The sequence below is a fragment of the Scomber japonicus genome, chromosome 16, assembly GCF_027409825.1.
Source record: "Scomber japonicus isolate fScoJap1 chromosome 16, fScoJap1.pri, whole genome shotgun sequence".
NCBI classification, from domain to species: domain Eukaryota; kingdom Metazoa; phylum Chordata; class Actinopteri; order Scombriformes; family Scombridae; genus Scomber; species Scomber japonicus.
This window is the reverse complement of record NC_070593.1, coordinates 402,560-427,918: the sequence shown is the minus strand read 5'-3', so window position 1 is coordinate 427,918 and position 25,359 is coordinate 402,560. Positions and strand designations below refer to the sequence as shown.

At 46.6% G+C, this 25,359-nt stretch overlaps 1 protein-coding gene across 1 annotated transcript in view; it reads left to right on the top strand.

The window, feature by feature from the left end:
* The first annotated feature begins 5,385 nt into the window (after positions 1-5,385).
* Positions 5,386-25,359, top strand: part of mgaa (MAX dimerization protein MGA a) — a 34,679-nt gene continuing 14,705 nt past the window's right edge. The window contains 14 exon segments of the mRNA XM_053336162.1: positions 5,386-6,201; positions 7,041-8,901; positions 10,597-10,684; positions 16,333-16,827; positions 17,938-18,048; positions 18,889-18,974; positions 20,202-20,349; positions 20,445-21,217; positions 21,491-21,767; positions 22,099-22,226; positions 22,522-22,614; positions 22,915-23,080; positions 23,453-23,757; positions 24,166-24,832. Of these exon segments, the coding sequence (XP_053192137.1) occupies positions 5,426-6,201; positions 7,041-8,901; positions 10,597-10,684; positions 16,333-16,827; positions 17,938-18,048; positions 18,889-18,974; positions 20,202-20,349; positions 20,445-21,217; positions 21,491-21,767; positions 22,099-22,226; positions 22,522-22,614; positions 22,915-23,080; positions 23,453-23,757; positions 24,166-24,832 (5,974 nt within the window). The 5' untranslated portion in view covers positions 5,386-5,425.

Here is a 25,359-nt window from a genome sequence, read left to right as displayed (position 1 = left end):
ACTCTCGGTGTTACACAGGTAATGTGCTACATGTCTGTTTAATAATACTGCTAACCTGGGAAGCTAGTTACCTGGCATCTAACCTAGCAGCTAGTTACCTAGCAGCTAACCTGGCAGCTAGTTACCTGGGAGCTAGTTACCTGGAGGCTAGCATGGCAGCTAACCTGCTGTGTGTGTTTACCTGCTGCTGGAGGACACCGTGAAAGCTTCAGGTGAGAAACAAGTTGACACAAACATCACTCTCCATGAGTCCTGCCACGCACGCGCCGCTGAGCTGTAAAGGTGCGCACACACACATTTAAACAAACATTTCACCATTTTATTCTTTAATCCGAACAGAAACATTTTATTCTTTAATCCGAACAGAAACATTTTATTTCTATTTCCTGCGGTTATTAAACACAGTAAGATGTCATCTCATTCCAGCTGAGACTGTTTTTATACATTATAAAGTCTGTAAGGTTTAATATTCAGCCTGCTCACTCATCATGTGTTCATAATGTTTATCTTTGTGTGATGATGTAATGATGATGTAATACACCAACACACAGTTACACCAACACACACAGTTACACCAACACACAAAGTTACACCAACACACAGTTACACCAACACACAGAGTTACACTAACACACAGTTACACCAACACACAGTTACACCAACACAGAGTTACACTAACACACAGAGTTACACCAACACAGAGTTACACTAACACACAGTTACACCAACACAGAGTTACACTAACACACAGAGTTACACCAACACACAGAGTTACACCAACACACAGAGTTACACTAACACACAGTTACACCAACACACAGTTACACCAACACAGAGTTACACCATCACACAGTTACACCATCACACAGAGTTACACCAACACACACACACACAGAGTTACACCATCACACAGAGTTACACCAACACACGGTTACACTAACACACACACAGAGTTACACCAACACACAGAGTTACACTAACACACAGTTACACCAACACAGAGTTACACTAACACACACTTACACCAACACACAGTTACACCAACACACAGTTACACCAACACAGAGTTACACCAACACAGTTACACCAACACACACACACAGTTACACCAACACACAGTTACACCAACACACAGAGTTACACCAACACAGTTACACCAACACACACACACAGAGTTACACCAACACACAGAGTTACACCAACACAGTTACACCAACACACACACAGAGTTACACCAACACAGTTACACCAACACACACACACACAGTTACACCAACACACACAGAGTTACACCAACACACACAGTTACACCAACCCACAGTTACACCAACACACACACACAGTTACACCAACACAGTTACACCAACACACACACAGAGTTACACCAACACACAGAGTTACACTAACACAGTTACACCAACACACACACACAGAGTTACACCAACCCACAGTTACACCAACACAGTTACACCAACACACACACAGAGTTACACCAACACAGTTACACTAACACACAGAGTTACACCAACATACAGAGTTACACCAATACACACACACACAGTTACACTAACACAGAGTTACACCAACACACAGAGTTACACCAACTGACACGGGTTTATTCCCTGTATTTAATCATTAAATATAATAATTGAGTGGATGAGGTAACTATGGAACAAGTTATTCTACAGTTATAACCATAGACTGTATATAAGAAAGGTTATAACTAGTAACTATGATATTAACATTATTCAGGCTGAACAGTTAAATGACCAAATATGGGCATGAGTGTTTCTAACCCATATTACACAATCTACTGATGCTGAAACGATTTGACACGAGGAACATTAATATACACCCCCCCCCCCCCCCCCACACACACACACACCCATATTATACACACACACACGCACACACACACACACACACGCATATATATATTATACACACACACACACACACACGCATATATATATTATAATATATATTAGTGGTATTTCCCTTTAGAGTACAATATCTAAAAGCTGTCTCGTGATGAACCGTCTCAGTGATGTCATCATGATATCTGTTATGAACACTAAACCTCAGTTAACGGTTTACATGTCGTTACCGGAGCTTTTGATCACAAACGGTCACCGGACTCATCCCAGCTTCACTTAGTTAACGTTCAACTCTCCGGTAGTTAGAACCGGTTTAATCTCCGCACACAGTCCGGCAGGTAAAGGTGAATCTGCGGCAGAGACAGCTTCACTCAGCCGGCCCGAAGCTCCTTCTCTGCCGTTACCGGACGCAGGATCCTCCGGTGCTCGGTGCTCGGGGCTACCGGGGCTCCGTGCTATTGGTGCTACCGGTGCTACAGTGGCCCGGTGCTACCGGGGCTCAGTGCCACCGGAGCTCGGTGCTCGGTGCCATATGCTCGGTGCTATCGGTGCTACCGGGGCTCGATGCGTTTTAAACCAGGTGGCGGTAAGATGGCGTCTGAGGCTGCGCAGAGAGGACGGGGCTGACGTCACGGAGCCCGGACACCGCGTGCCGTATTCCCCCCGCAGTTACAAAACATCCACGGTGTCGGTGAGGCTGAAAAACGGCGGAAAAACAGATGATTAACGGCCGGATTTACGTTACAGCGTCGAAATACTCGAACTGTCCCAGCACGCGGAAGGTAATGCGCGTGCCGAGATGTGAGCACGTGGCCTGAAGGGGGGAGGGTGGGGGGGGAGGGTTGAGGCTGAGGCCTGTTAGCTGCATTCTGTTTATCTCTGTTGATGCTTCAGAGTTAAACACAGAGCTGGACCAGGCTGGTTTCTGTCTGAGCTGGACCAGGCTGGTTTCTGTCTGCTTCTCTCTGAGCTGGACCAGGCTGGTTTCTGTCTGAGCTGGACCAGGCTGGTTTCTGTCTGCTTCTCTCTGAGCTGGACCAGGCTGGTTTCTGTCTGCTTCTCTCTGGACCAGGCTGGAGAGGAGAAGCTACGGCTCAGACCAGCAGAGCTCAGACATGTCAGTCACTCAGTCAGCCTGTGTTGTATGTCAGCTGAGACACGGTGGGTAACATATTGATTGTGTTATTGAGTTAGCAGTGAACAGACTCCATTGGGCAGGTTGGGGCGAGGACGGTGTGTTGGGGTGATGGTCGTGTTCTTCGCTGTCTGGTCTTCTAAACTCAACTACAGATGTGTCTGGTGGATAATACTCTATACTTTAAAACAGACAAGAGATGGTGCATGTTGGACTGTAGCGCCTGGCTGTTAGCGGTTACTACTTCCTGGCTGTTAGCTTCTGTTCTCCCCTGAACATGTTGGATTTTTAAATATAGTCTAAAGTGTATTTTGGGCTTTATTGTGTACTGCAGGGATCGGTTGGTCTCTTTGTGTGCACAGAGGAATGAGAGATATCACATTACATTCTAGTCACTCTGGTGATTGTTGGTTTGGATCGGCTCAATGTGATTGTTAAAGATTTTTATTTTCTGGCTTTTTATGCCTTTATGTCAGACGGTATCTGAGAGACGGCAGAGACGCCGACAGGAAACAGGAGCGAGGGGAATGACCTGCAGAATATATGACTGGCTGGATTTGAACCAGCGACGCTGCGATTATGTGGCAGCCGCTCAACCGCCGGGACGCTCCCTCTGTGTCGACTAGAAGAAACATCTAGAATACTGGATAACACAGGACGGGTTCACACACAGTACGCAGTCTAAGACTTGAATCCTAAAATTGCATTTTGGGTTACGGTTCAGTGTGTGAAACGACTTCCTGTATGCAGTTAATTGTTTCAGTCGAGGTTATTTTTGGCTCGTGTGTGGCGGGTCACTGAATGTGTGTCAACACGCTGCGATACTTTAAATCTGTGCTGCGTTCAAGAGAAAAACATCCAGAAACACAGAAACTCTTTTTCCAGCACTTTAAACTGTGTTGAGTTATTTTGACCAACGACTGAATTAAACTCACAGCAAGACAATGCAAGTACCGCCAGCTTATAATAAACTAACATACGAACATGAGTAGCAGGAAGTGCTGCATTGAGTTCTGTTATTGAGTCAGATGTGTTTAACGTGTTGGTTTGTGAAACAGCTCTACTGTCAGTTTCAGATATGAAGCCGTTAATAAAGACTACAGCAGCATGAAGTTAAATACATGCAGCTGCCTTTTGTTGTATCCCCTTAAGACCACTGTAAGAAATATGACATTTAATAATATATTCAATTATTAAACTTTGAAGTTTAATAAACTACAAAGAGATGAGAAGTGAGAAGTTTCTTGTGCAATAATGGAAAAAAGAGAAACCTTCAGTAAACCTCAATAATAAAACAGATCAGCAGAATAAACAATAAGAAATTCCTTTAGTGGATCTACGGCGATGATTACATGTGTAAGAAACTGTCATTCAAAAGCTCAACGTCATATTTTCCATCTCAGGTGATGTAGGTGTGTTGAGCAGCAGTTGAGCTGTCATGTTTGAATAAAACAACTATGAAACTTTAGAGACTTGTTTGATATGAGTCAACCAGTCCAAGAGGCCCGGGGCCAGCACACCACACTGCTGAAATCTAAGGATCCACCAGCCCAACAACACTTTGCCACTGCAGACACTAACGAACTGTTCATCTCATATCGCCTTATTGCCCACCCCTCTGTATACCCAACACTGAGCATCAGAAACTGTTAAGGGCAGAAAGCTTGGACAGAAATGAACAGAAAAGCTTTGTTAATGAAAACAGTGAAGCTACTGCTGCTATCAATTTAATCACACAACAACAAATCCTTTTACAAGTTCTGAATATACAAGAACTGATTTCAGTCTCAGATCCACACAAGGCACCAACGGGGAAACATACTATATCAACTAATTGATGTCCTCATAAAACCCATCACTATGGCTTAGTTATTCAAGAGCATTCTGCAGCTCCGTGTTCAAGAGCATTGATGTTATCTATAAAAAACAGAACATCTACCATGACTAAAAGAATTACATAAATAATAATTAAATATAATGGAAGTTTATTATTCTTGTTTTTCAGGATGCTGACTTGAAGCTTCGCTCCGATGTATGAACAGCAGGATCCTCCTGCCCTTTAGATGACGAAGACCTGTTCATGGCTTCTAAGAAGAAGCAGAAAGGAATGGTGTTCCATCAAGAAGGGGCAACCACCCCTGCAGCAGCGCCTGCAGCCAACCATCCACTTGCACACCTGGTTGCCCTGAAACCAGGGAAGGCAAGCGAAGGCGGCATGGAGCAAGGCACTCATGTAACCAGCAAAGAGGCAGACATGATGGGTAAATCCAACATGTTCCCAGCAAGGGAAGTCCTCCAGATGTCTGGTGGACTTCCTGTTAAGAAACATCCGACCAGTTCCAATCCTCAGTCAGACAACCTGTCACCTGAGAGCATCTGCAGAGGCATCAAAGTGACTTTGGACAACAACAGCATGTGGAACGAGTTCTTCAGATGCAAGACTGAGATGATTCTCACTAAACAAGGCAGCAGGATGTTTCCGTATTGTCGTTTTCGCATTTCTGGCTTACAGCCATCCAGGAAATACTGTTTGATCATGGACGTTCAACCTGTAGACAACAGTCGTTACAAGTGGACTGGCAAGGTCTGGCAAGTCTGTGGGAAGGCAGAGGGTCATGTGAAGAGTCAGCCATTTGCTCATCCAGAGTCGCCATCAGCAGGTCAACACTGGATGCAGAATCCAGTGTCCTTCTACAAACTGAAGCTAACAAGCAACATCTCAGACCAGGAGGGGAACACTATCCTGCATCCGATGCACCGCTACCTGCCACGGTTACACGTGGTCCAAACTGACAAAGCTGCTAAAGACATAAAATTAAATGGTCCCAACGTTGTCACATTTACTTTCCCACAGACTGAGTTCATGGCAGTCACTGCTTACCAGAACTCACGGTTTACTCAGTTGAAAGTCGACTACAACCCATTTACCAAAGGACTGAAGGAAGATGGTTCCAGTTCATGGGGTCTGAAACTGAAATCTAATATCAGCAAAGACTCTCACAAAGATGAAGGTGCAACAACCAACGAGCAACATCCTGTGAAGAAGAGCTTGAAGTCTTTGCTTGCAAACCACAAACCTAGAAGCTCAAAAGTAGTTGACTCAAAACCGTCAGCACTCGGTGACCTCCAGAGAAATTCCACTACGAACAAAGATCAACCAGCTGCTAATGTTACAGGGGAGAGCTCTTGGTAAGATAATCCATGACGATGGCAGGTTCAAGTTCTTTGTCTCAAACATCAGATTTATAAGAGAGAACAAGAATGAAGACCAACTTCTGTTGAATACCCATCTTCAGAGAAAACATTTTTTTTAATGTGTGGGTGTTTGATAACATTGTTTCATGCCCCAAGTACATCTAATGTGCTTCCTTTAGTCTTCACTAGTTTTGGCTCCATATATATATATATATATATATATATATATATATATATATATCTTTTTACTAAATGTATATACTATACTAATCTTTGTATATCCTTACTGTTACTTTAGTTGTGATATTGAACATAAGCCTAATACATGGAGGGTTGCCATGGCTGGTATTGTGGGGTAGTGATGTCTGTAGCAGTTGGTGGTCTGAGATAGCTTGTCAGCCCTGGTTAGCTTAACTTTCTTCACCTCAAAGGGTTTTTCAATGTGTTTAGTCACAAGAGGTCTCAATGGCACAATGTACTCAGGCTTGAGGTACCAAAGTAGATCTTTCAGGCCCTCACACTTTGGCAGCATATCTGGGGGAGTTCAGTACTGAACCCCAGTATGTGAATTCAGCTGTAGACCGTCTTGTGTAACAGGTCAGAAATGTTCTCTGTGGTTAGGTGATTAACAGAGAAACGTTGATATCTCTAAGCTGGGTGTGAAGTTGCAGTATCTCTCCATGTCAACATTCATGTTTGTGATCTGTGGGACTGTTTCTAGTGAGTAAAGGTTGCAGATAGTGTGCTCTAGTGTACTACATTATACTATGACATGCCACTGTACATAATACTGTTGTCACTAATGTAATGTTTTTATTGTTTGATTCCTTCAGCAGGAGCTCAGGTTCACCCCAGAAGTTAATTTCTGAAATGATTCGGGAGGCTCATGTTTCACTGCAAAGATGCAACCTGGAGCAGCTCAGCATCAGTAATGACTCCTCTCACAGAACCAAGCAAACCAACACTAAAACTACAGCCTTGAAAGGCAATGGACCAGATGTTCCTAATAGCGACAGCACGTCCGTCAAAAAGCACAGTGAGACATCTCCTGTAAAGGAAAGTGAAACTGTTGTAACCAAGAAGAAGGACAAGGAGGACAAGCACCTTTTGAATTCATTGAACTGCAAGGACACAATTAGGACAGATTGCAGTGAGGTCAGTCCTAAATTATCAGTAGCGACTGGTGCTCTTCCATCAGTGTCACAAAACGTTTCCATTGACCACAAACGTAAGTCTGAAGCTCAAATCGAGGTGAACACGAAGCAGCATAAACGTCCGGCACCTCTGCCCCTGCCAGCTCTCGCTCTTTTTTTGAAGCAGCATTCAACAAAATCCAAGAAAGTCAAGAGCAAACTGGAGTCTCCTCCCCCTGCATTCCCACCTGAATCCCTGCCAGAAACACAAGGCTGTGCACCATCTGATCACACCAACAATGAAACTGCTCCCCTCAAGGATCCTACTGGTGATACTGCAAAACCAGACAACCAGTCCTCTGACAATGCAGATCTCCATCCAGGTGAAGTGGATTTGACAGTCCCTGGACAAGCAGTTCAAATGACACTTCAGCTTTCCAGTCCGTCATGTCAAGATGTGGAGGCCGCACCAGATCCAAGGGGATCAAGAACTGATGATTACGTGGCCTCAGTTACACTTCCTGAAAGCTCAGGCTCCCAGCCAACATTACCACATGGTACATCAGTGTTACCCAACTCAGATCAGCCAATTTGTTCCCTTGGGATATCTTTGTCCACCATTTCCTCAACTCTTGCTACCTCTTCTGCAACTTTGGTTTTGTCACCACCCATTGACACAGTGTTACCTGACCCGAACACTCCCCAAACACCAACCATTACTGAGCCTTCCACACTACTTTCAGACTCGAAGTCACCTGATTCCTTGCTTCCTGACCCCAAGTGTTCACCTTTTGGATTTGACTCTTTGTCACCTGCAAGCTCACCAGAGCCTTTACCTTCCTTCCCTGCCGTGATAGATTTAGAACTGAACTCTGCTCCCTCTGAACCAACTCCAGCAGTGGTACCTCCTGAAGAGTTACTGCTGAATGAAGACTCTGCCGAATCTGTGTTTAAATGGCATACCGTGTTACCTCCTACCGAACAGTACACAGACACTCCATTTACTACTTTTCAGTCAGCACCACAGACTCTACCGTTAGTATCTAATGCAGAACCTTTGTTGCCTTCCCAGTCTCCTGTCCACCCTGCGTCACAGACTCTCGACACTACTACATCCTCGCCTCCTCCTGATCCTACTCCATCATTTCAAGAGAACGAACAATTGCTGCCGTTCCCAGCAGAACTGTCTCCTCTAACTCTTCAGTTGCCACTATCTCCAACCTTTTCTTCATTGGATGGAGATGCTTTGTCGCCTACGCCTTCAATCGCTGAACTTGTGCACTTTTTCTCCACCGATGATGACCTTCGAATGGAGGTGGAGTTTGCTAACACAGAAGCAGTGCCAGTTCCTTGTCCGTCTCCTAGTACAGTAGAAGCTAATGATCCTCCTCAGCAAGTGCAACCAGTCGCAGCCCCCAAACCCTGTAAACGCAAAAAGTCGTGGCGGAAAAAGGTGGCCAAGACAGATGTGGATCAGACGATGGATGAATCCACCTACACTAACATGCAACCGAGCCTGGAGGAAGTGGAGGAACAATTATTTATCTCGTTCACGTCAAAGGTAAAGCACATCATGTTTCCCAGGATTTTTGTTCTTTTTAGGGAACCAGCAGACCAAAACAAACCACCAACATCCAACTTGTCTCAGAGCATTCAATATTATGTCCAGAGATCAGAACCAGGAGGAGCCAGTGTTTTATTTACCAGCATTGATACTGATTAACTTCCCATTCCAGAAAATCATTGTCCTTCTTCAGATTCCCCCAGTTTGTCACCTTCAGGCTACCGACCACAAATTGTTTCCTTGTCCCTAATCTCTAGTAGACTTTATTTACCCTCGTCCATCTTATTAGAGTATCTGAATTCTGAGTGTAAATATAACCACGACTCAAGCCCATCCGATCCCACAGTGTTACGCACTGCATTTTATAGATGTGGCAATTACCTTTACCCTTAGTGTCTTAAATCAGAATGTACTCCTCATTATTGAGTAAACTACTGAGGGTTTTATAGAGGGAGTAGAGAAGCACATCGTTGGTCCATTAGTTTGTTTTCATATGTCTTAATAATAGAAACCCACAGCTTCACCTACTGCCAAGGTGCATGGAGAAGGAAGTCAAGGTGAGATGTTACCAAGTGGCAGCAAAGGGAATAATAAAGGACCCAGGCAGCTGTCATGTTCCTCAGATACCAGATTACAACACAGTCAGAGAGACTGGCCCACTTTTCCAGATGATTGATGAGGATATTGCGGTCGGTCGTATCAAATGTTAAGAACTGAGACCTTATTTCCATCAGTGTTTGGTGTGAGGTTGATGATTAATGCAGTGAGAGCAGTTCAGTGCTGTGGTTTGTTCTGAAGCCTGACGGTGTTGAGTAGATAGGGCACCAATACCAATCCAAGTACCCTTAAAGTCACAGTACTGTATCCTGTACCCATCATGTGAAGCATTACACCACCCCTCAACATCTAAATTATTTGATTAGTACACAAATACATTTCGAAAAGTCTTCAAATGATTAATATTTACTAATTGAAAAAATTCAGTCAATACCTTTAAAGGCATAGGGTCCCGATACTTAGCCTGTGAATAGCTGGTCAATAGTGGAGAAAAATATTCTAGATTTCCCAACAGTGTAATCCTGGAAAAATAATCCTCACCGGATGGACTGTAACACATTTCTACTAGCGACTGTGATGCTTACAGGCCAACGAGCATCACATGACTCCAGGTGATGCTGCTGCAGCTGGTCTGTGTTTGTGACATTTCACTAAATGATTGAAAATAGAATTCCAAGAAAATGTGACGTGTGTTGCAAGAGAGGAGCGTTTGCCTGCTGTGCACTACCAAAGAGAACTGGTTTTACAGGTGAAGCATGTTTGTAATTTAAGCCCGAGGCCTCCGAGTCAAGCACAGAGGTTTTTCAACATGTCGTCATTAAAACATTTTTACAGCAAGAAATAACAAAAATTCACAGATTTCAGTTTCTCAGAAGAGAATATGTCTAGTCCCCTTAGTCTGATAGAGACGGTAATGAAATAATGAGCTGTTTTTGATTTGAAGCATTGAATGTTGTAAAATTCTTCTTCAGGGTTTTTGTTGTTATAATAAAACTGTTTAATGATTAGTTGATAATGAAACTCATCAGATCATTACTCAGCCTTAAAGTGCTAAAGGTTCAAATCCAGACAAACTGAATGTTTGTTCTTCATGTTCATAATTTCACTGTGTGATTAAAATGATTCATATTTTAGGAGGCCCTCAAACTTCACGTTGTGGACTCTCCTGAAGGCGGATCGACGGCGCCTGAAGTCCGACAGCTACCAGCTGAGGAAGCGAACGGTAAACAACGCTCATTATTACAGCAGCTTTTTACTGTTTGTTTAATTAAAAACTGAAAAACATGCTGAAGATGTGAAGTTCATCTGTGTTATACAGTTTAGCACCGACTCAAAGCGCTGCTAGCCTCGCTGTTGGCAGTAACAGTAACAGACTGAGCTAACAGGAAGTAGAAGCTAATTCTAAACCAATATGACTTTAAAGGTCTTTTATTTCGAAGCTAATTCTATGCTAACAGGAACCTCAGCTAACACTAAGCTAACAACAGGAAGTAGAAACTTCTTCTGATTTGCTTGAACTTTTTTCTTTTTGTTACGAAACTGGAACTTGACACTTAAGTGAAGTTAATGAGGCGAAGCGATATTTTACTTCATAAGCTAACTCTGAGGTGACCGGAGCTAGCTTAGCTACAATTACCTACCATTAAAACAGATATGCTAGCTATCTACCATAACATGCGCTAACTACACACAGCTAGCATACCACTGGACGTGCGTATTAATTTAATCTAATTTAGTGATATTGTGGGACGGCTGAGGCGCTGACTCGTTTACGTCACAGGAAGCATTAATTTGTGGTTAGTTATTTACTGTATCAGGATCCATGTTTATGAGATTACATTTTTGGACTGAGAGTGACCGATGACTCGGATAAATAACTTAAACATGGAGGAGCTCCGTGTGTCGACTCACCGGATGAGTTTCAGAGAGAAATGACTATTGGGGGGGGGGGGTGTTGCGTTGCGTTGCGTTGCAGAGGTCAGAGGTCAGAGGTCAGAGGTTACGTTATTCAGACCCGTAGGTAGATTTGTTTTGCAGTGAGTTGTGATCCATTCATCCATACTAAACAACCATAACCCCATAACCCCATAACCCCATAACAACCATAACACCCTAACAACCCTAACCCCATAACCCCATAACCCCCTAACCCCCTAACCCCCTAACCCCCTAACACCCTAACACCCATTACAACCCATTACAACCCATAAACACCAGACCCTACCTCAACCTGGTGATAGTCAGACCCTACCTCAACCTGGTGATAGTCAGACTCTATCTCAACCCGGTGATAGTCAGACCCTACCTCAACCCGGTGACAGTCAGACCCTACCTCAACCCGGTGATAGTCAGACCCTACCTCAACCTGGTGTTAGTCAGACCCTACCTCAACCTGGTGATAGTCAGACCCTACCTCAACCTGGTGATAGTCAGACCCTACCTCAACCTGGTGATAGTCAGACCCTACCTCAACCTGGTGATAGTCAGACCCTACCTCAACCTGGTGATAGTCAGACCCTACCTCAACCTGGTGTTAGTCAGACCCTACCTCAACCTGGTGTTAGTCAGACCCTACCTTAACCTGGTGTTAGTCAGACCCTACCTCAACCTGGTGTTAGTCAGACCCTACCTCAACCTGGTGTTAGTGGTGTCAGACCCTACCTCAACATGGTGATAGTCAGACCCTACCTCAACCCGGTGATAGTCAGACCCTACCTCAACCCGGTGTTAGTCAGACCCTACCTCAACCTGGTGTTAGTCAGACCCTACCTCAACCTGGTGTTAGTCAGACCCTACCTCAACCTGGTGATAGTCAGACCCTACCTCAACCTGGTGATAGTCAGACCCTACCTCAACCTAATGATAGTCAGACTCTACCTCAACCTGGTGTTAGTGGTGTCAGACCCTACCTCAACCTGGTGATAGTCAGACCCTACCTCAACCTAATGATAGTCAGACTCTACCTCAACCTGGTGTTAGTCAGACCCTACCTCAACCTGGTGATAGACCCTACCTCAACCTGGTGATAGTCAGACCCTACCTCAACCTGGTGATAGTCAGACCCTACCTCAACCTGGTGTTAATCAGACCCTACCTCAACCTGGTGTTAGTCAGACCCTACCTCAACCCGGTGATAGTCAGACCCTACCTCAACCCGGTGATAGTCAGACCCTACCTCAACCCGGTGATAGTCAGACCCTACCTCAACCTGGTGTTAGTCAGACTCTACCTCAACCCGGTGATAGTCAGACCCTACCTCAACCCGGTGATAGTCAGACCCTACCTCAACCCGGTGATAGTCAGACCCTACCTCAACCTGGTGATAGTCAGACTCTACCTCAACCTGGTGTTAGTGGTGTCAGACCCTACCTCAACCTGGTGTTAGTCAGACTCTACCTCAACCTGGTGATAGTCAGACCCTACCTCAACCTGGTGTTAGTCAGACCCTACCTCAACCTGGTGATAGTCAGACCCTACCTCAACCCGGTGTTAGTCAGACCCTACCTCAACCTGGTGTTAGTCAGACCCTACCTCAACCTGGTGATAGTCAGACCCTACCTCAACCCGGTGTTAGTCAGACCCTACCTCAACCCGGTGTTAGTCAGACCCTACCTCAACCTGGTGATAGTCAGACCCTACCTCAACCCGGTGTTAGTCAGACCCTACCTCAACCCGGTGTTAGTCAGACCCTACCTCAACCCGGTGTTAGTCAGACCCTACCTCAACCTGGTGTTAGTCAGACCCTACCTCAACCTGGTGTTAGTCAGACCCTACCTCAACCTGGTGATAGTCAGACCCTACCTCAACCTGGTGATAGTAAGACCCTACCTCAACCTGGTGATAGTCAGACCCTACCTCAACCTGGTGTTAGTCAGACCCTACCTCAACCTGGTGTTAGTCAGACCCTACCTCAACCTGGTGATAGTAAGACCCTACCTCAACCTGGTGTTAGTCAGACCCTACCTCAACCTGGTGATAGTCAGACCCTACCTCAACCTGGTGATAGTCAGACCCTACCTCAACCTGGTGTTAGTCAGACTCTATCTCAACCCGGTGATAGTCAGACCCTACCTCAACCTGGTGATAGTAAGACCCTACCTCAACCTGGTGATAGTGAGACCCTACCTCAACCTGGTGATAGTCAGACCCTACCTCAACCTATTGTTAGTCAGACCCTACCTCAACCTGGTGTTAGTCAGACCCTACCTCAACCTGGTGTTAGTCAGACCCTACCTCAACCTGGTGATAGTAAGACCCTACCTCAACCTGGTGTTAGTCAGACCCTACCTCAACCTGGTGATAGTCAGACCCTACCTCAACCTGGTGATAGTCAGACCCTACCTCAACCTGGTGTTAGTCAGACTCTATCTCAACCCGGTGATAGTCAGACCCTACCTCAACCCGGTGTTAGTCAGACCCTACGTCAACCTGGTGATAGTCAGACCCTACCTCAACCTAATGATAGTCAGACCCTACCTCAACCCGGTGTTAGTCAGACCCTACCTCAACCTGGTGTTAGTCAGACCCTACCTCAACCTGGTGATAGTCAGACCCTACCTCAACCTGGTGTTAGTCAGACCCTACCTCAACCTGGTGATAGTCGGACCCTACCTCAACCTGGTGATAGTCGGACCCTACCTCAACCTGGTGATAGTCGGACCCTACCTCAACCTGGTGATAGTCGGACCCTACCTCAACCTGGTGATAGTTAGACCCTACCTCAACCTGGTGTTAGTCAGACTCTACCTCAACCTGGTGATAGTCAGACCCTACCTCAACCTGGTGATAGTCAGACCCTACCTCAACCTGGTGATAGTCGGACCCTACCTCAACCTGGTGATAGTCGGACCCTACCTCAACCTGGTGATAGTTAGACCCTACCTCAACCTGGTGTTAGTCAGACTCTACCTCAACCTGGTGATAGTCAGACCCTACCTCAACCTGGTGATAGTCAGACTCTACCTCAACCTGGTGTTAGTCAGACCCTACCTCAACCTGGTGTTAGTCAGACCCTACCTCAACCTGGTGTTAGTCAGACCTTACCTCAACCTGGTGTTAGTGTTGTCAGACCCTACCTCAAGCTGGTGTTAGTCAGACTCTACCTCAACCTGGTGATAGTCAGACCCTACCTCAACCTGGTGTTAGTCAGACTCTATCTCAACCTGGTGTTAGTCAGACCCTACCTCAACCTGGTGTTAGTCAGACCCTACCTCAACCTGGTGATAGTCAGACCCTACCTCAACCTGGTGATAGTCAGACCCTACCTCAACCTGGTGTTAGTCAGACCCTACCTCAACCTGGTGATAGTCAGACCCTACCTCAACCTGGTGTTAGTCAGACCCTACCTCAACCTGGTGTTAGTCAGACCCTACCTCAACCTGGTGTTAGTCAGACCCTACCTAAACCTGATGATAGTCAGACCCTACCTCAACCTAATGATAGTCAGACCCTACCTCAACCTGGTGTTAGTCAGACCCTACCTCAACCTGGTGTTAGTCAGACCCTACCTAAACCTGATGATAGTCAGACCCTACCTCAACCTAATGATAGTCAGACCCTACCTCAACCTGGTGTTAGTGGTGTCAGACCCTACCTCAACCTGGTGTTAGTCAGACCCTACCTCAACCTGGTGTTAGTGGTGTCAGACCCTACCTCAACCTGGTGATAGTCAGACCCTACCTCAACCTGGTGATAGTCAGACCCTACCTCAACCTGGTGATAGTCAGACCCTACCTCAACCTGGTGTTAGTCAGACTCTACCTCAACCCGGTGTTAGTCAGACCCTACCTCAACCTGGTGTTAGTCAGACCCTACCTCAACCTGGTGTTAGTCAGACCCTACCTCAACCTGGTGTTAGTCAGACCCTACCTCAACCTGGTGTTAGTCAGACCCTACCTCAACCCGGTGTTAGTCAGACCCTACCTCAACCCTGTGTTAGTCAGACCCTACCTCAACCTGGTGTTAGTCAGACCCTACCTCAACCTGGTGTTAGTCAGACCCTACCTCAACCCGGTGATAGTCAGACCCTACCTCAACCATGTGATAGTCAGACCCTACCTCAACCTGGTGATAGTCAGACCCTACCTCAACCTGGTGTTAGTCAGACCCTACCTCAACCTGGTGTTAGTCAGACTCTATCTCAACCTGGTGTTAGTCAGACCCTACCTCAACCTGGTGTTAGTCAGACCCTACCTCAACCTGGTGTTAGTCAGACCCTACCTCAACCTGGTGTTAGTCAGACCCTACCTCAACCTGGTGTTAGTCAGACCCTACCTCAACCTGGTGTTAGTCAGACCCTACCTCAACCTGGTGTTAGTCAGACCCTACCTCAACCCGGTGTTAGTCAGACCCTACCTCAACCTGGTGTTAGTCAGACCCTACCTCAACCTGGTGATAGTCAGACCCTACCTCAACCTGGTGTTAGTCAGACCCTACCTCAACCTGGTGATAGTCAGACCCTACCTCAACCTGGTGATAGTCAGACCCTACCTCAACCTGGTGATAGTAAGACCCTACCTCAACCTGGTGATAGTCAGACCCTACCTCAACCTGGTGATAGTCAGACTCTACCTCAACCTGGTGATAGTCAGACCCTACCTCAACCTGGTGTTAGTCAGACTCTACCTCGATCTGCCTATCAGTGATCATAGGGTCCAAGATATGTTCAGTCTGCCTTAAAATCTGAGTCCTGACCAGGTTTTCAAAGACTTTCATAAGAACTGATGTCAGAGCAACTGGTTAAAATAATAACAGATTACTTTTGAGAAAACGTAACTAAACAAACGCGTCACTTAATAAAATTGTTACTGTTAGTAGATGACAGTAGATGTTCAGATGAGGTGAACTCTGCGTCTGTTTCCATCCCTCCAGATACAAACCTGGATGCTGCTGACGGTTCACTCCCGCACTGCATCAATCCCAACAACTTTCCTGCCAAACTGTGGCGTCTGGTGACAAACCCCGACAACCGAGCCATCTGCTTTGACAGCGGTGGCGAGGTCATTGTCATTGATCAGCAGCTCTTCGAGAAGCAGATCCTGTCTCCTGACGGCGTCGCCTCAGACAACGCCGATGCCTTCAAGACCACCAACTTCTCCAGCTTCGTCCGTCAGCTGAACCTGTACGGCTTCAGGAAAGCTGACACGGCCGGCACAGCTCCAACCATTGCTACCACTGGAACGCTTCATCACTTCTCCAGTCCAAACTTCAAGAGGAACCACCCCGAGCTCCTGGTGAATCTCAGGAGACTCACTGTGGACAATAAAGCCAAACTACAAGCTGGACTGAATGTGAACAGTCGGCTGCCGAGTCGACACCAGCGGCTCAGTGGAGTCGACGATGAAAGAGAGAAAAGTTTGAAGAGAGGTAAGTGTGACATCTGAATGAGGGCTTTGTTATAAAATGAGAATTATTTGTAGTAAATTGACCCCTTGACCTGTCTGTGGCCTTATGAACCAGACAGACTTTTTCTTTCTGCTAATTTGTATTTAGTTGGAAGCGTTTTCGATATCCAGATATTACACATGATTCTTCACATGTAGAATAAGAAAGTTGAGTAGTAGCGTTGCATCTTGGGTAATGTGTGTGTGAGTAGTGGCGTTGCATCTTGGGTAAAGTGAGCGTGAGTAGTAGCGTTGCATCTTGGGTAATGTGAGCGTGAGTAGGAGCGTTGCATCTTGGGTAATGTGAGCGTGAGTAGTAGCGTTGCATCTTGGGTAATGTGAGTGTGAGTAGTAGCGTTGCATCTTGGGTAAAGTGAGTGTGAGTAGTAGCGTTGCATCTTGGGTAATGTGAGTGTGAGTAGTAGCGTTGCATCTTGGGTAATGTGAGTGTGAGTAGTAGCGTTGCATCTTGGGTAATGTGAGTGTGAGTAGTAGCGTTGCATCTTGGGTAATATGAGTGTGAGTAGTAGCGTTGCATCTTGGGTAATGTGAGCCCGAGTAGTAGCGTTGCATCTTGGGTAATGTGAGCCCGAGTAGTAGCGTTGCATCTTGGGTAATGTGAGTGTGAGTGTGAGTAGTAGCGTTGCATCTTGGGTAATGTGAGCGTGAGTAGGAGCGTTGCATCTTGGGTAATGTGAGTGTGAGTGTGAGTAGTAGCGTTGCATCTTGGGTAATGTGAGCGTGAGTAGCAGCGTTGCATCTTGGTTAATGTGCAGTTAAACACACTACACACATGACGTCAGAGTTAGTAGAGTAGGAGGAAAGGATGAGGTTTCTAACAGACCCGAAGAAACGATGCCACCTGCTGGAGGGTTGTGGGTATAGCAGGTAGTACATGTGGGTAAATTTAGCTCTAACCACAATAACTTGAGCGGGCCGGTTCGTATTCTGAAGAACTGTGAAATAAGAACTGTGGCAGATTTATGGGAGAGGAGGTGAGAGACCTGGGAGACGGTTGCTAGGTGTGGTTTAGATGGAGGGAGGCTGACGTATGATTTACAGCAGCTGTTATTTAAACTGTTTCTGTCTTCAGTCGAACCTGCGGAGAGCTCTGAGGATCCGATCGCTGCATCTGAGAAGATTCTGCTGAGAGATCTGCAGCTGATGAAACACCGACAGGTCATCCACCCTGTCCTGCAGGAAGGTCTGACTTCACTTCACTGTTTCATCATCATACTTTTTATTTATTTCATTTCATTGGTTTAGTGGGTTTTGTCGTTTTACTTTTGTGTATTTGGTTGAATTTACAGCTTATTTATGTATTTGGCCTTTAAGGTGAAGTGAATGATATACAGTCAAAGTTAATGTTCAGTAATTTGTTAAAGTGTCGAAAAGAAACTACAGAAGGACGAGTTCACTCTGTCATAAACCAGCAGTCAGTACGAAGATCGTCTGGCTGTAATCATCCCTCCTGTTCATACTGGGAACACTGGGAACATGAGATCATCATGGGTGTTACAGTTAAAATCAAAGTATTCTTTTACACATACATCATGGTTTAATGTCATACTATTCAAGGTGCATACACAATCCATTTTCCCCAGCGTTCAGTACATTTCTCCAACTGAAGTCTTAAAACAAAAGTGAGTCGCTCCATACAGTAAGTTTCCTGAATGACCCCACGCCACTGGTCCAATGTTGGAGGATCTGGTTGCAGCCATTTCCTAGTTATAGCTTTCCTACTACATGCCAAAAGTATCTTCATTAAGTATTTATCTTTCTGTAGGACTGTTTCTGGTATTATACCGAGATGCAAAGTAACAAAAGAGAAATCTAAGTCCACCCCAATTATCTCATTTATCTCGGTAGCCACCTCCCCCCAGTATGATTGGATTTTCGGACAGGCCCAAAAGACATGAAAGTGATTCGCCATAGAGGTTCCACGTTGTCTCCAACAGAAGCCTCGGCTCTGTGTGCCTGTGGAAACTTCCTTTTAAATAAAATTACTTTAAAGTTTTATTGTTTATGTTCTGTTTGTCCTCAGTTGGACTGAAGATGAACCTGCTGGACGCGTCTCTGTCCATCGACCTGCAGTATCTGGGCGTCCGTCTGCCCATCCCCCCCCCTGGAGTCTGTGTGGAGCCGCTCACCAAGGAGCTGCCGCCTCCTCACAGTCAGTGAATGATTATATTTATCTCATAACTTTACAGAGAGCACAAACAGTTCAGATATGAATGAATACAGTTACTCGCAAAACGTAAAAGAAGAAAGTCAGAATTATAATCCAACATGAGCCTCTTGCAAATACATGTAACCATAAAGAGGAAGTGAAATAACAATCAAAATGAAACCATAACATATTGTGACATGCAGATTGAATCTTTCTGGTAGAACATTTAAGAGTTGGATATTCTGACCATAGACATCGACTTGATGGGCGAAGAAAAAGTGTTTAATTAAAATCTGTGTCAGTATTTTAAATCGAGATGTTTCATTAAAACCAAATCTCCCGTGGCGTCTGACTGTGACCTCAATGAGTCACTGAGCTGTAGTCTAGTATTCAGGTTCATTAGCAGCTACTTTCAGCCACTAGGAGGAGTTCTAAGCTTCAGAGTGAATGTTTCCTGCTGCCCTCGGCTACTTTCACTCGGTAGTAAGTTAGCCTGCTAGCTAGCTGCCTGGTGGTGAGTTAGCCTGCTAGCTAGCTGACTGGTAGTAAGTTATCCTGCTAGCTAGCTGACTGGTAGTAAGTTATCCTGCTAGCTAGCTGACTGGTAGTAAGTTATCCTGCTAGCTAGCTGACTGGTAGTAAGTTAGCCTGCTAGCTAGCTGACTGGAAGTAATTTAGCCTGCTAGCTAGCTGACTGGTAGTAAGTTAGCCTGCTAGCTAGCTGACTGGAGGGAACATGATGCAGACAAAGACACACTAAAGTCCAGCGTGGTTTAAAAGCTTCCAGAAAGTAAAGGATAATGTTGTCAGGTGTGAAATATGTGGAGCAGAGTTGAGCTACGGTGGCTTCGCATGGACAAAAAGCTGCTAACTGCTGTGACGGTTACCGAGGGAGACGGACCTGACGCTAATCACCAAACTAGTACCACAACAGAGAGAAAGCTAACGTTACGTCTCTCATTGCTAACATGATGGTAAAGGAATGAAGGCTGATTATCATTTAAATTAGTTATTTTTTTGACACGATCTATTTAGCTCTTGTAAATGTCGGCATGCAGCAGATATTTAGTCATCGGTTAAACTCACCGGTTAGTCGACTCTCATCCCTAATTTTAACCCACGAACAGTTAATAATAAAGTTATAAATAATGAAGTTTATACTGTTGGCGTATTCGGATCCATCAGAGTAACTCACGGTTTCCTCTGCAGATGTTTCCGCTGCGTTTGTGTCCCGAACGGGAAAAACGACAGACGTCACTCAGATTAAAGGCTGGAGAGAGAAGTTCACTCCTTCAGAGGCTCCGACTGAAACGCCTCCATCATCCAAACCTGAAGGTAAATAAAGATGTCCGATTTCTTTCTAGACATCAGTGAAATAAATAAATCTGGAGATTAAAGAGGTGAACTGACAGCTGGTCTCTGTCCTGCAGCCGTTTCCTCCTCCGACTCCAACAAGAGGAACCTGTCGGCGTTCTGCAGCGACATGCTGGACGAGTATCTGGAGAACGAAGGGAAGCTGATAGACGAACGCGCCGCCAGCTTCTCCCAGCCGCCGGTGGAGCCGCTGGTCTACGAGCTGCCCACCAGGAGCAGCAGCTATGTCCGAACCCTGGACAGCGTCCTGAAGCAGACCTGCAGCACCCCCACCTCAGACCTCATCTCTGGGTTCATCCCCCCCTCCAAGAGACCCAAACTCCCCCCCAAAGAGCCCAAGACGTCCCGCAGAGGAGACAGGAGGCAGAAAGGTCTGAAACAGAACAAACCCAGACCAGAACCCACAGCTGCTCACAGTTTGGGTCCAGCTGAGTCCAGTCCTGCAGTCAGTAACCCCCCAGAGCCCACAGACCCCTTCACCGAGGCCCCCAAATCAAAGAAAAACCTGCTGAAAGTCAGACCACCAGCAGCATACACAGATCCATCTCCTGACCCCCCTTTGCCCCAAGCCCCCACCAAGGGGAAGAGGCTCAAACCCAAGAACTGGTCTCAGACCCTCAGCTCCCCCCAGGTCTCAGAGGACATGGCCCCGCTGGAGTCGGACTCAGAGCTGGGGGAGGACTCGCCTGGGGGGGGCAGACCCGTGATGACCCGAGCACTGCTGAAGCAGAGAGACCTGGAGGACGGCGTGGTGTGGGAGGGCCGCCCCCGCACCTGCATCACCCGGGAGAGGGCCGCCATCGCTCTGACATCACTGTTCACCTTATCGGTACGATCTGTGACCTCCTCTCTAAATGTACTGTCCTCCTCTCTAATGGTACTGTCCTCCTCCTCTCTAATGGTACTGTCCTCCTCTCTAATGGTACTGTCCTCCTCTCTAATGGTACTGTCCTCCTCCTCTCTAATGGTACTGTCCTCCTCCTCTCTAATGGTACTGTCCTCCTCTCTAATGGTACTGTCCTCCTCCTCTCTAATGGTACTGTCCTCCTCTCTAATGGTACTGTCCTTCTCCTCTCTAATGGTACGGTTTCTGTGGTTTTAGGGCTTCGTCAGTGAGAACCCGACCGCTCCGATTCCCCCCCCACGCAGACGGGCCCCCCCCTGCCTGAACGAGTCCTGCCGACTCGGCTGCGTCTGCTCCAGTCTGGCCTTCAGCTGCAGGCCGGGTCACTGCGGCCGCCCCCACTGCATGTTCGGCTGCAGCTGCCTCAAACAGAAGGTGGTGCTGCTGAAGAACCTGGACGGCTCCGACTCCAGCTCCTCCAACCAGGAGTCCACCAGGAGGAGGAGGAGGAGGAGGAGGATGAAGATGGCTTACAGTAAGCAACAGGAACAACCTCCAGTAATGAAGAAGACTTACATTATCACAGCTTAGCCTTCTGAAGCTAACTGAACAGCTGATACCTCTGTGATTCCTGCAGTTTAAAATAATAATAATAATTAAAGCTGCAAGCAGCGATGAACGGGCCCTCGCCCCCCCATGCATGTCAGTTTACAGATACAATAGGGCTTTGTGCTGGTCAGAGCTCGGGCCCTAATAATACTAATAATAACTGAAGTCTCTGTTGTGGTTGTTTGAAATGAACCAGGAATGTAAATCAATGTGAACAGTGAAGCTTTTGAAGTGACAGCTGAATGTGTCTGTTGAAGTTCTGAAGGAGGCGGACAGCGTTTCCCAGCCTGCCGAACGGATCCGGACTCTGTGGAAGAGGGACAGCGGAGACTCAGATCCAGACCCGGTCTGCGTCCCTCAGTCCAACTCTGAGACCTGCTCAGCTGTAAGAATCAGTCTCTTTTATACACTAATAAAGTTTAAAATGTGCTAATTAGAGAAAGTTGTTAAACAACACTAGTATGCAGACGTCTGTGAGACAGTCTCTCTGTCCTCTTGACGGACTCTCTGTTGACAGGGTTAAAACTGTCTGTTCTGTGGAGGACTCACTGTGGACAGGGTTAAAACTGTCTGTCCTGTGGAGGACTCACTGTGGACAGGGTTAAAACCGTCTGTCTTGAGCTCAGTCGCTGTGTTTGAACGCTGGCTTTGTTCTGAGGTCTGTCTTCGTGTGTCTGCAGGACTCCAGCAGCAGCAGCAGCAGCAGCGTGGACTCCAGCAGCTGTGCTCGGGCCAGAGCTTACCGAGGAAAGATGAGGAAACAAAAGCAGAAGGTAAAGATCCTGATTGGCAGCTGAAGTCCAAAATGTCTTCTCAAATGAGACATTAGCTTTGTAAGCAAACTGAAGACATCACTGGGTCGGACATTCACATTCTGATTAAGATCATTATTGATTTATTGAGATTGATCGACAGATTAATTGATAGTGAAAGTAATCAGTAGTCGAGGTCCAGATATGACCAGGAACACTAAAGTGGTCCAAGTGTTGATCCCTGTAGTAGTACTCATTGATCTTCGGAGCAGGAGGAAGCAGCTGTGATGATTTACTGACAGTATGATATTTTTCCTCCAGGAGGCGTCTAAAGACGTGAAGTCTAAAGACGTGAAGTCTAAAGACGTGAAGTCTAAAGACGTGAAGTCTAAAGACGTGAAGTCTAAAGACACTCGGCTGAAGTCTTTGAAGAAGACGGACATGAGTCTTGACAGAGTAAAAAGCAAACCCTGCGGTTCTCCCTCAGGTAGGTGAACTGTCTGTGGAGCTCCATGCTCTCCTCAGTCCGTCTACATCTACCTTCCTGTAGTACGTGTGTGTATTTGTATGTTTATGGAGCCGTTGCATAACGCCTCACACAGGGCACCAACGGTAATGTGACGATTTATAACATGAAGAGATTTGATGATAAAACAGATGAAACTACTTCCTGTGGTGTGAGACACAAGAAAAATAAAATAAGAACAGAAATAAAAGACAGTTGAAAGAAAAGAGAAAGATTTAGGACGATGTTTAAAAGATCAAATACACGGCCTGCATCTCTCTTCCTGGACCCTGACTGATGAACCAGGTTTGCTTCAGAGCCTCAAAGTGATTCAGTGGTTCTGTTTTTCTTCAGTACGTGAACCGGCAGCGACCCCGAAGCCGTCGAAGCGTCTGACCATCGTGGCCGAGTGCCGCTGGAGGAGCGACGCCGACCGGGACCGCATGCTGAAGAAGCTCTGCGAGGCGATGGCTCAGGACCGCCTGAACGAGCCCTTCTGGTTCCGCCGGTACCTGGTCAGCCCGGTCAGCCAGACCGTGGAGGAGAGCAACGGAGAACGCTGCATCCAGTACAAGATCCACATCTCCCAGCCCAGACTGGGCCGGCAGAAACCAGCACAGCAGCAGGACGGCCGGACTGGAACTGAACCACGACGAGAGGTAGTCTGAATGAACGGAGCATCGGTGTGACGTTTGATTATCAAAATAATTAAAGTGAAGTAATGACTTCAGTCTATTTGGATGAAGAAATATTTTAATAACATTCATACAAATCTTTATTGAAGCCTCAAACTGAAGGTTTTCCTCAGTGGACTGATGTTCCTGTAATACTTTAACTACATCAGTCATAATACTGATGTACTGTAGTAAAGTATCTGAGTACTTCTTCCACTGCATTAAATGTGTTTCATGTTTTGATAGACTATCGGCAGGTTATTGATAGACGTATATAGAAATGTGCTCTATAAGTACAATTTACCATAAATATGATAAACTGAATGTACTGATGCTCTGTAACGTTTCCTCAAGTTCAGTCTGAGCTGTTTGTGTTTGCATTGACAGGAGAAGGAGCTGAAGGAGGAGAAGAAGGAGAAGGAGCTGAAGGTGGAGGACCTGAAGGAGGTGGAAAAGGAGCTGAAGGAGGTGGAGGAGGAGAAGGAGCTGAAGGAGGTGGAAGGACCTCCTGAGGACTGGCAGCAGGAGGTGATGGATGAGGAGGAGCTTCTGGAAGATTGGCAGCAGGAGGTGATGGATGAGGAGGAGCTTCTGGAGGATTGGCAGCAGGAGGTGATGGATGAGGAGGAGCTTCTGGAGGATTGGCAGCAGGAGGTGAAAGAAGGAGACATCGAGGAGGAGGAGGAGGAGGAGGAGGATGAACGGAGAGAGGAAGTGGAAACATCAGCAGAGAAGAAGAAGCTGCTCAACACGGCGTTGCCCTTCCTGACGGGAATCTCTCCCGCCGGTTTCCTGTCAGCTGACAGGAAGCAGCCGGGAGGAACCGATCAGCTGATCCAGGTGAACGGGAAGCTGTATCCTCTGGCTAAGATCCAGCTGGGGAAGATGGGCGCGCTCCACCCGGCCAATCGGCTGGCGGCGTACCTGACGGGCCGTGTCGGGATCAACAGGAAGCAACAAGTTGGACCCCCCCAGACCCAGACTGCAGACCTGTCCCCCCCGGCCCGACCCCCCTCCTCCACAGCCAACGCCCCCCTCAGCGCCCCAGCCGTCCCGACAGGTGAAACAACCTGAACCTCATGTTGAGCCACAGCTTAACGAGCTGTGTGACGTTAACGAGCTGTGTGTGTAGTTAACGAGCTGTGTGTAGTTAACGAGCTGTGTGGGACAGGACAGGGTTAAAACCGTCTGTCCTGTCTTGAGCTCAGTCGCTGTGTTTGAACGCTGGCTTTGTTCTGAGGTCTGTCTTCGTGTGTCTGCAGGACTCCAGCAGCAGCAGCAGCAGCGTGGACTCCAGCAGCTGTGCTCGGGCCAGAGCTTACCGAGGAAAGATGAGGAAACAAAAGCAGAAGGTAAAGATCCTGATTGGCAGCTGAAGTCCAAAATGTCTTCTCAAATGAGACATTAGCTTTGTGATATTTGACAAAATAAGCAAACTGAAGACATCACTGGGTCTCTGGTGTGAAGTTAACGAGCTGTGTGTAGTTAACGAGCTGTGTGTAGTTAACGAGCTGTGTGTCGTTAACGAGCTGTGTGTAGTTAACGAGCTGTGTGTAGTTAACGAGCTGTGTGACGTTAACGAGCTGT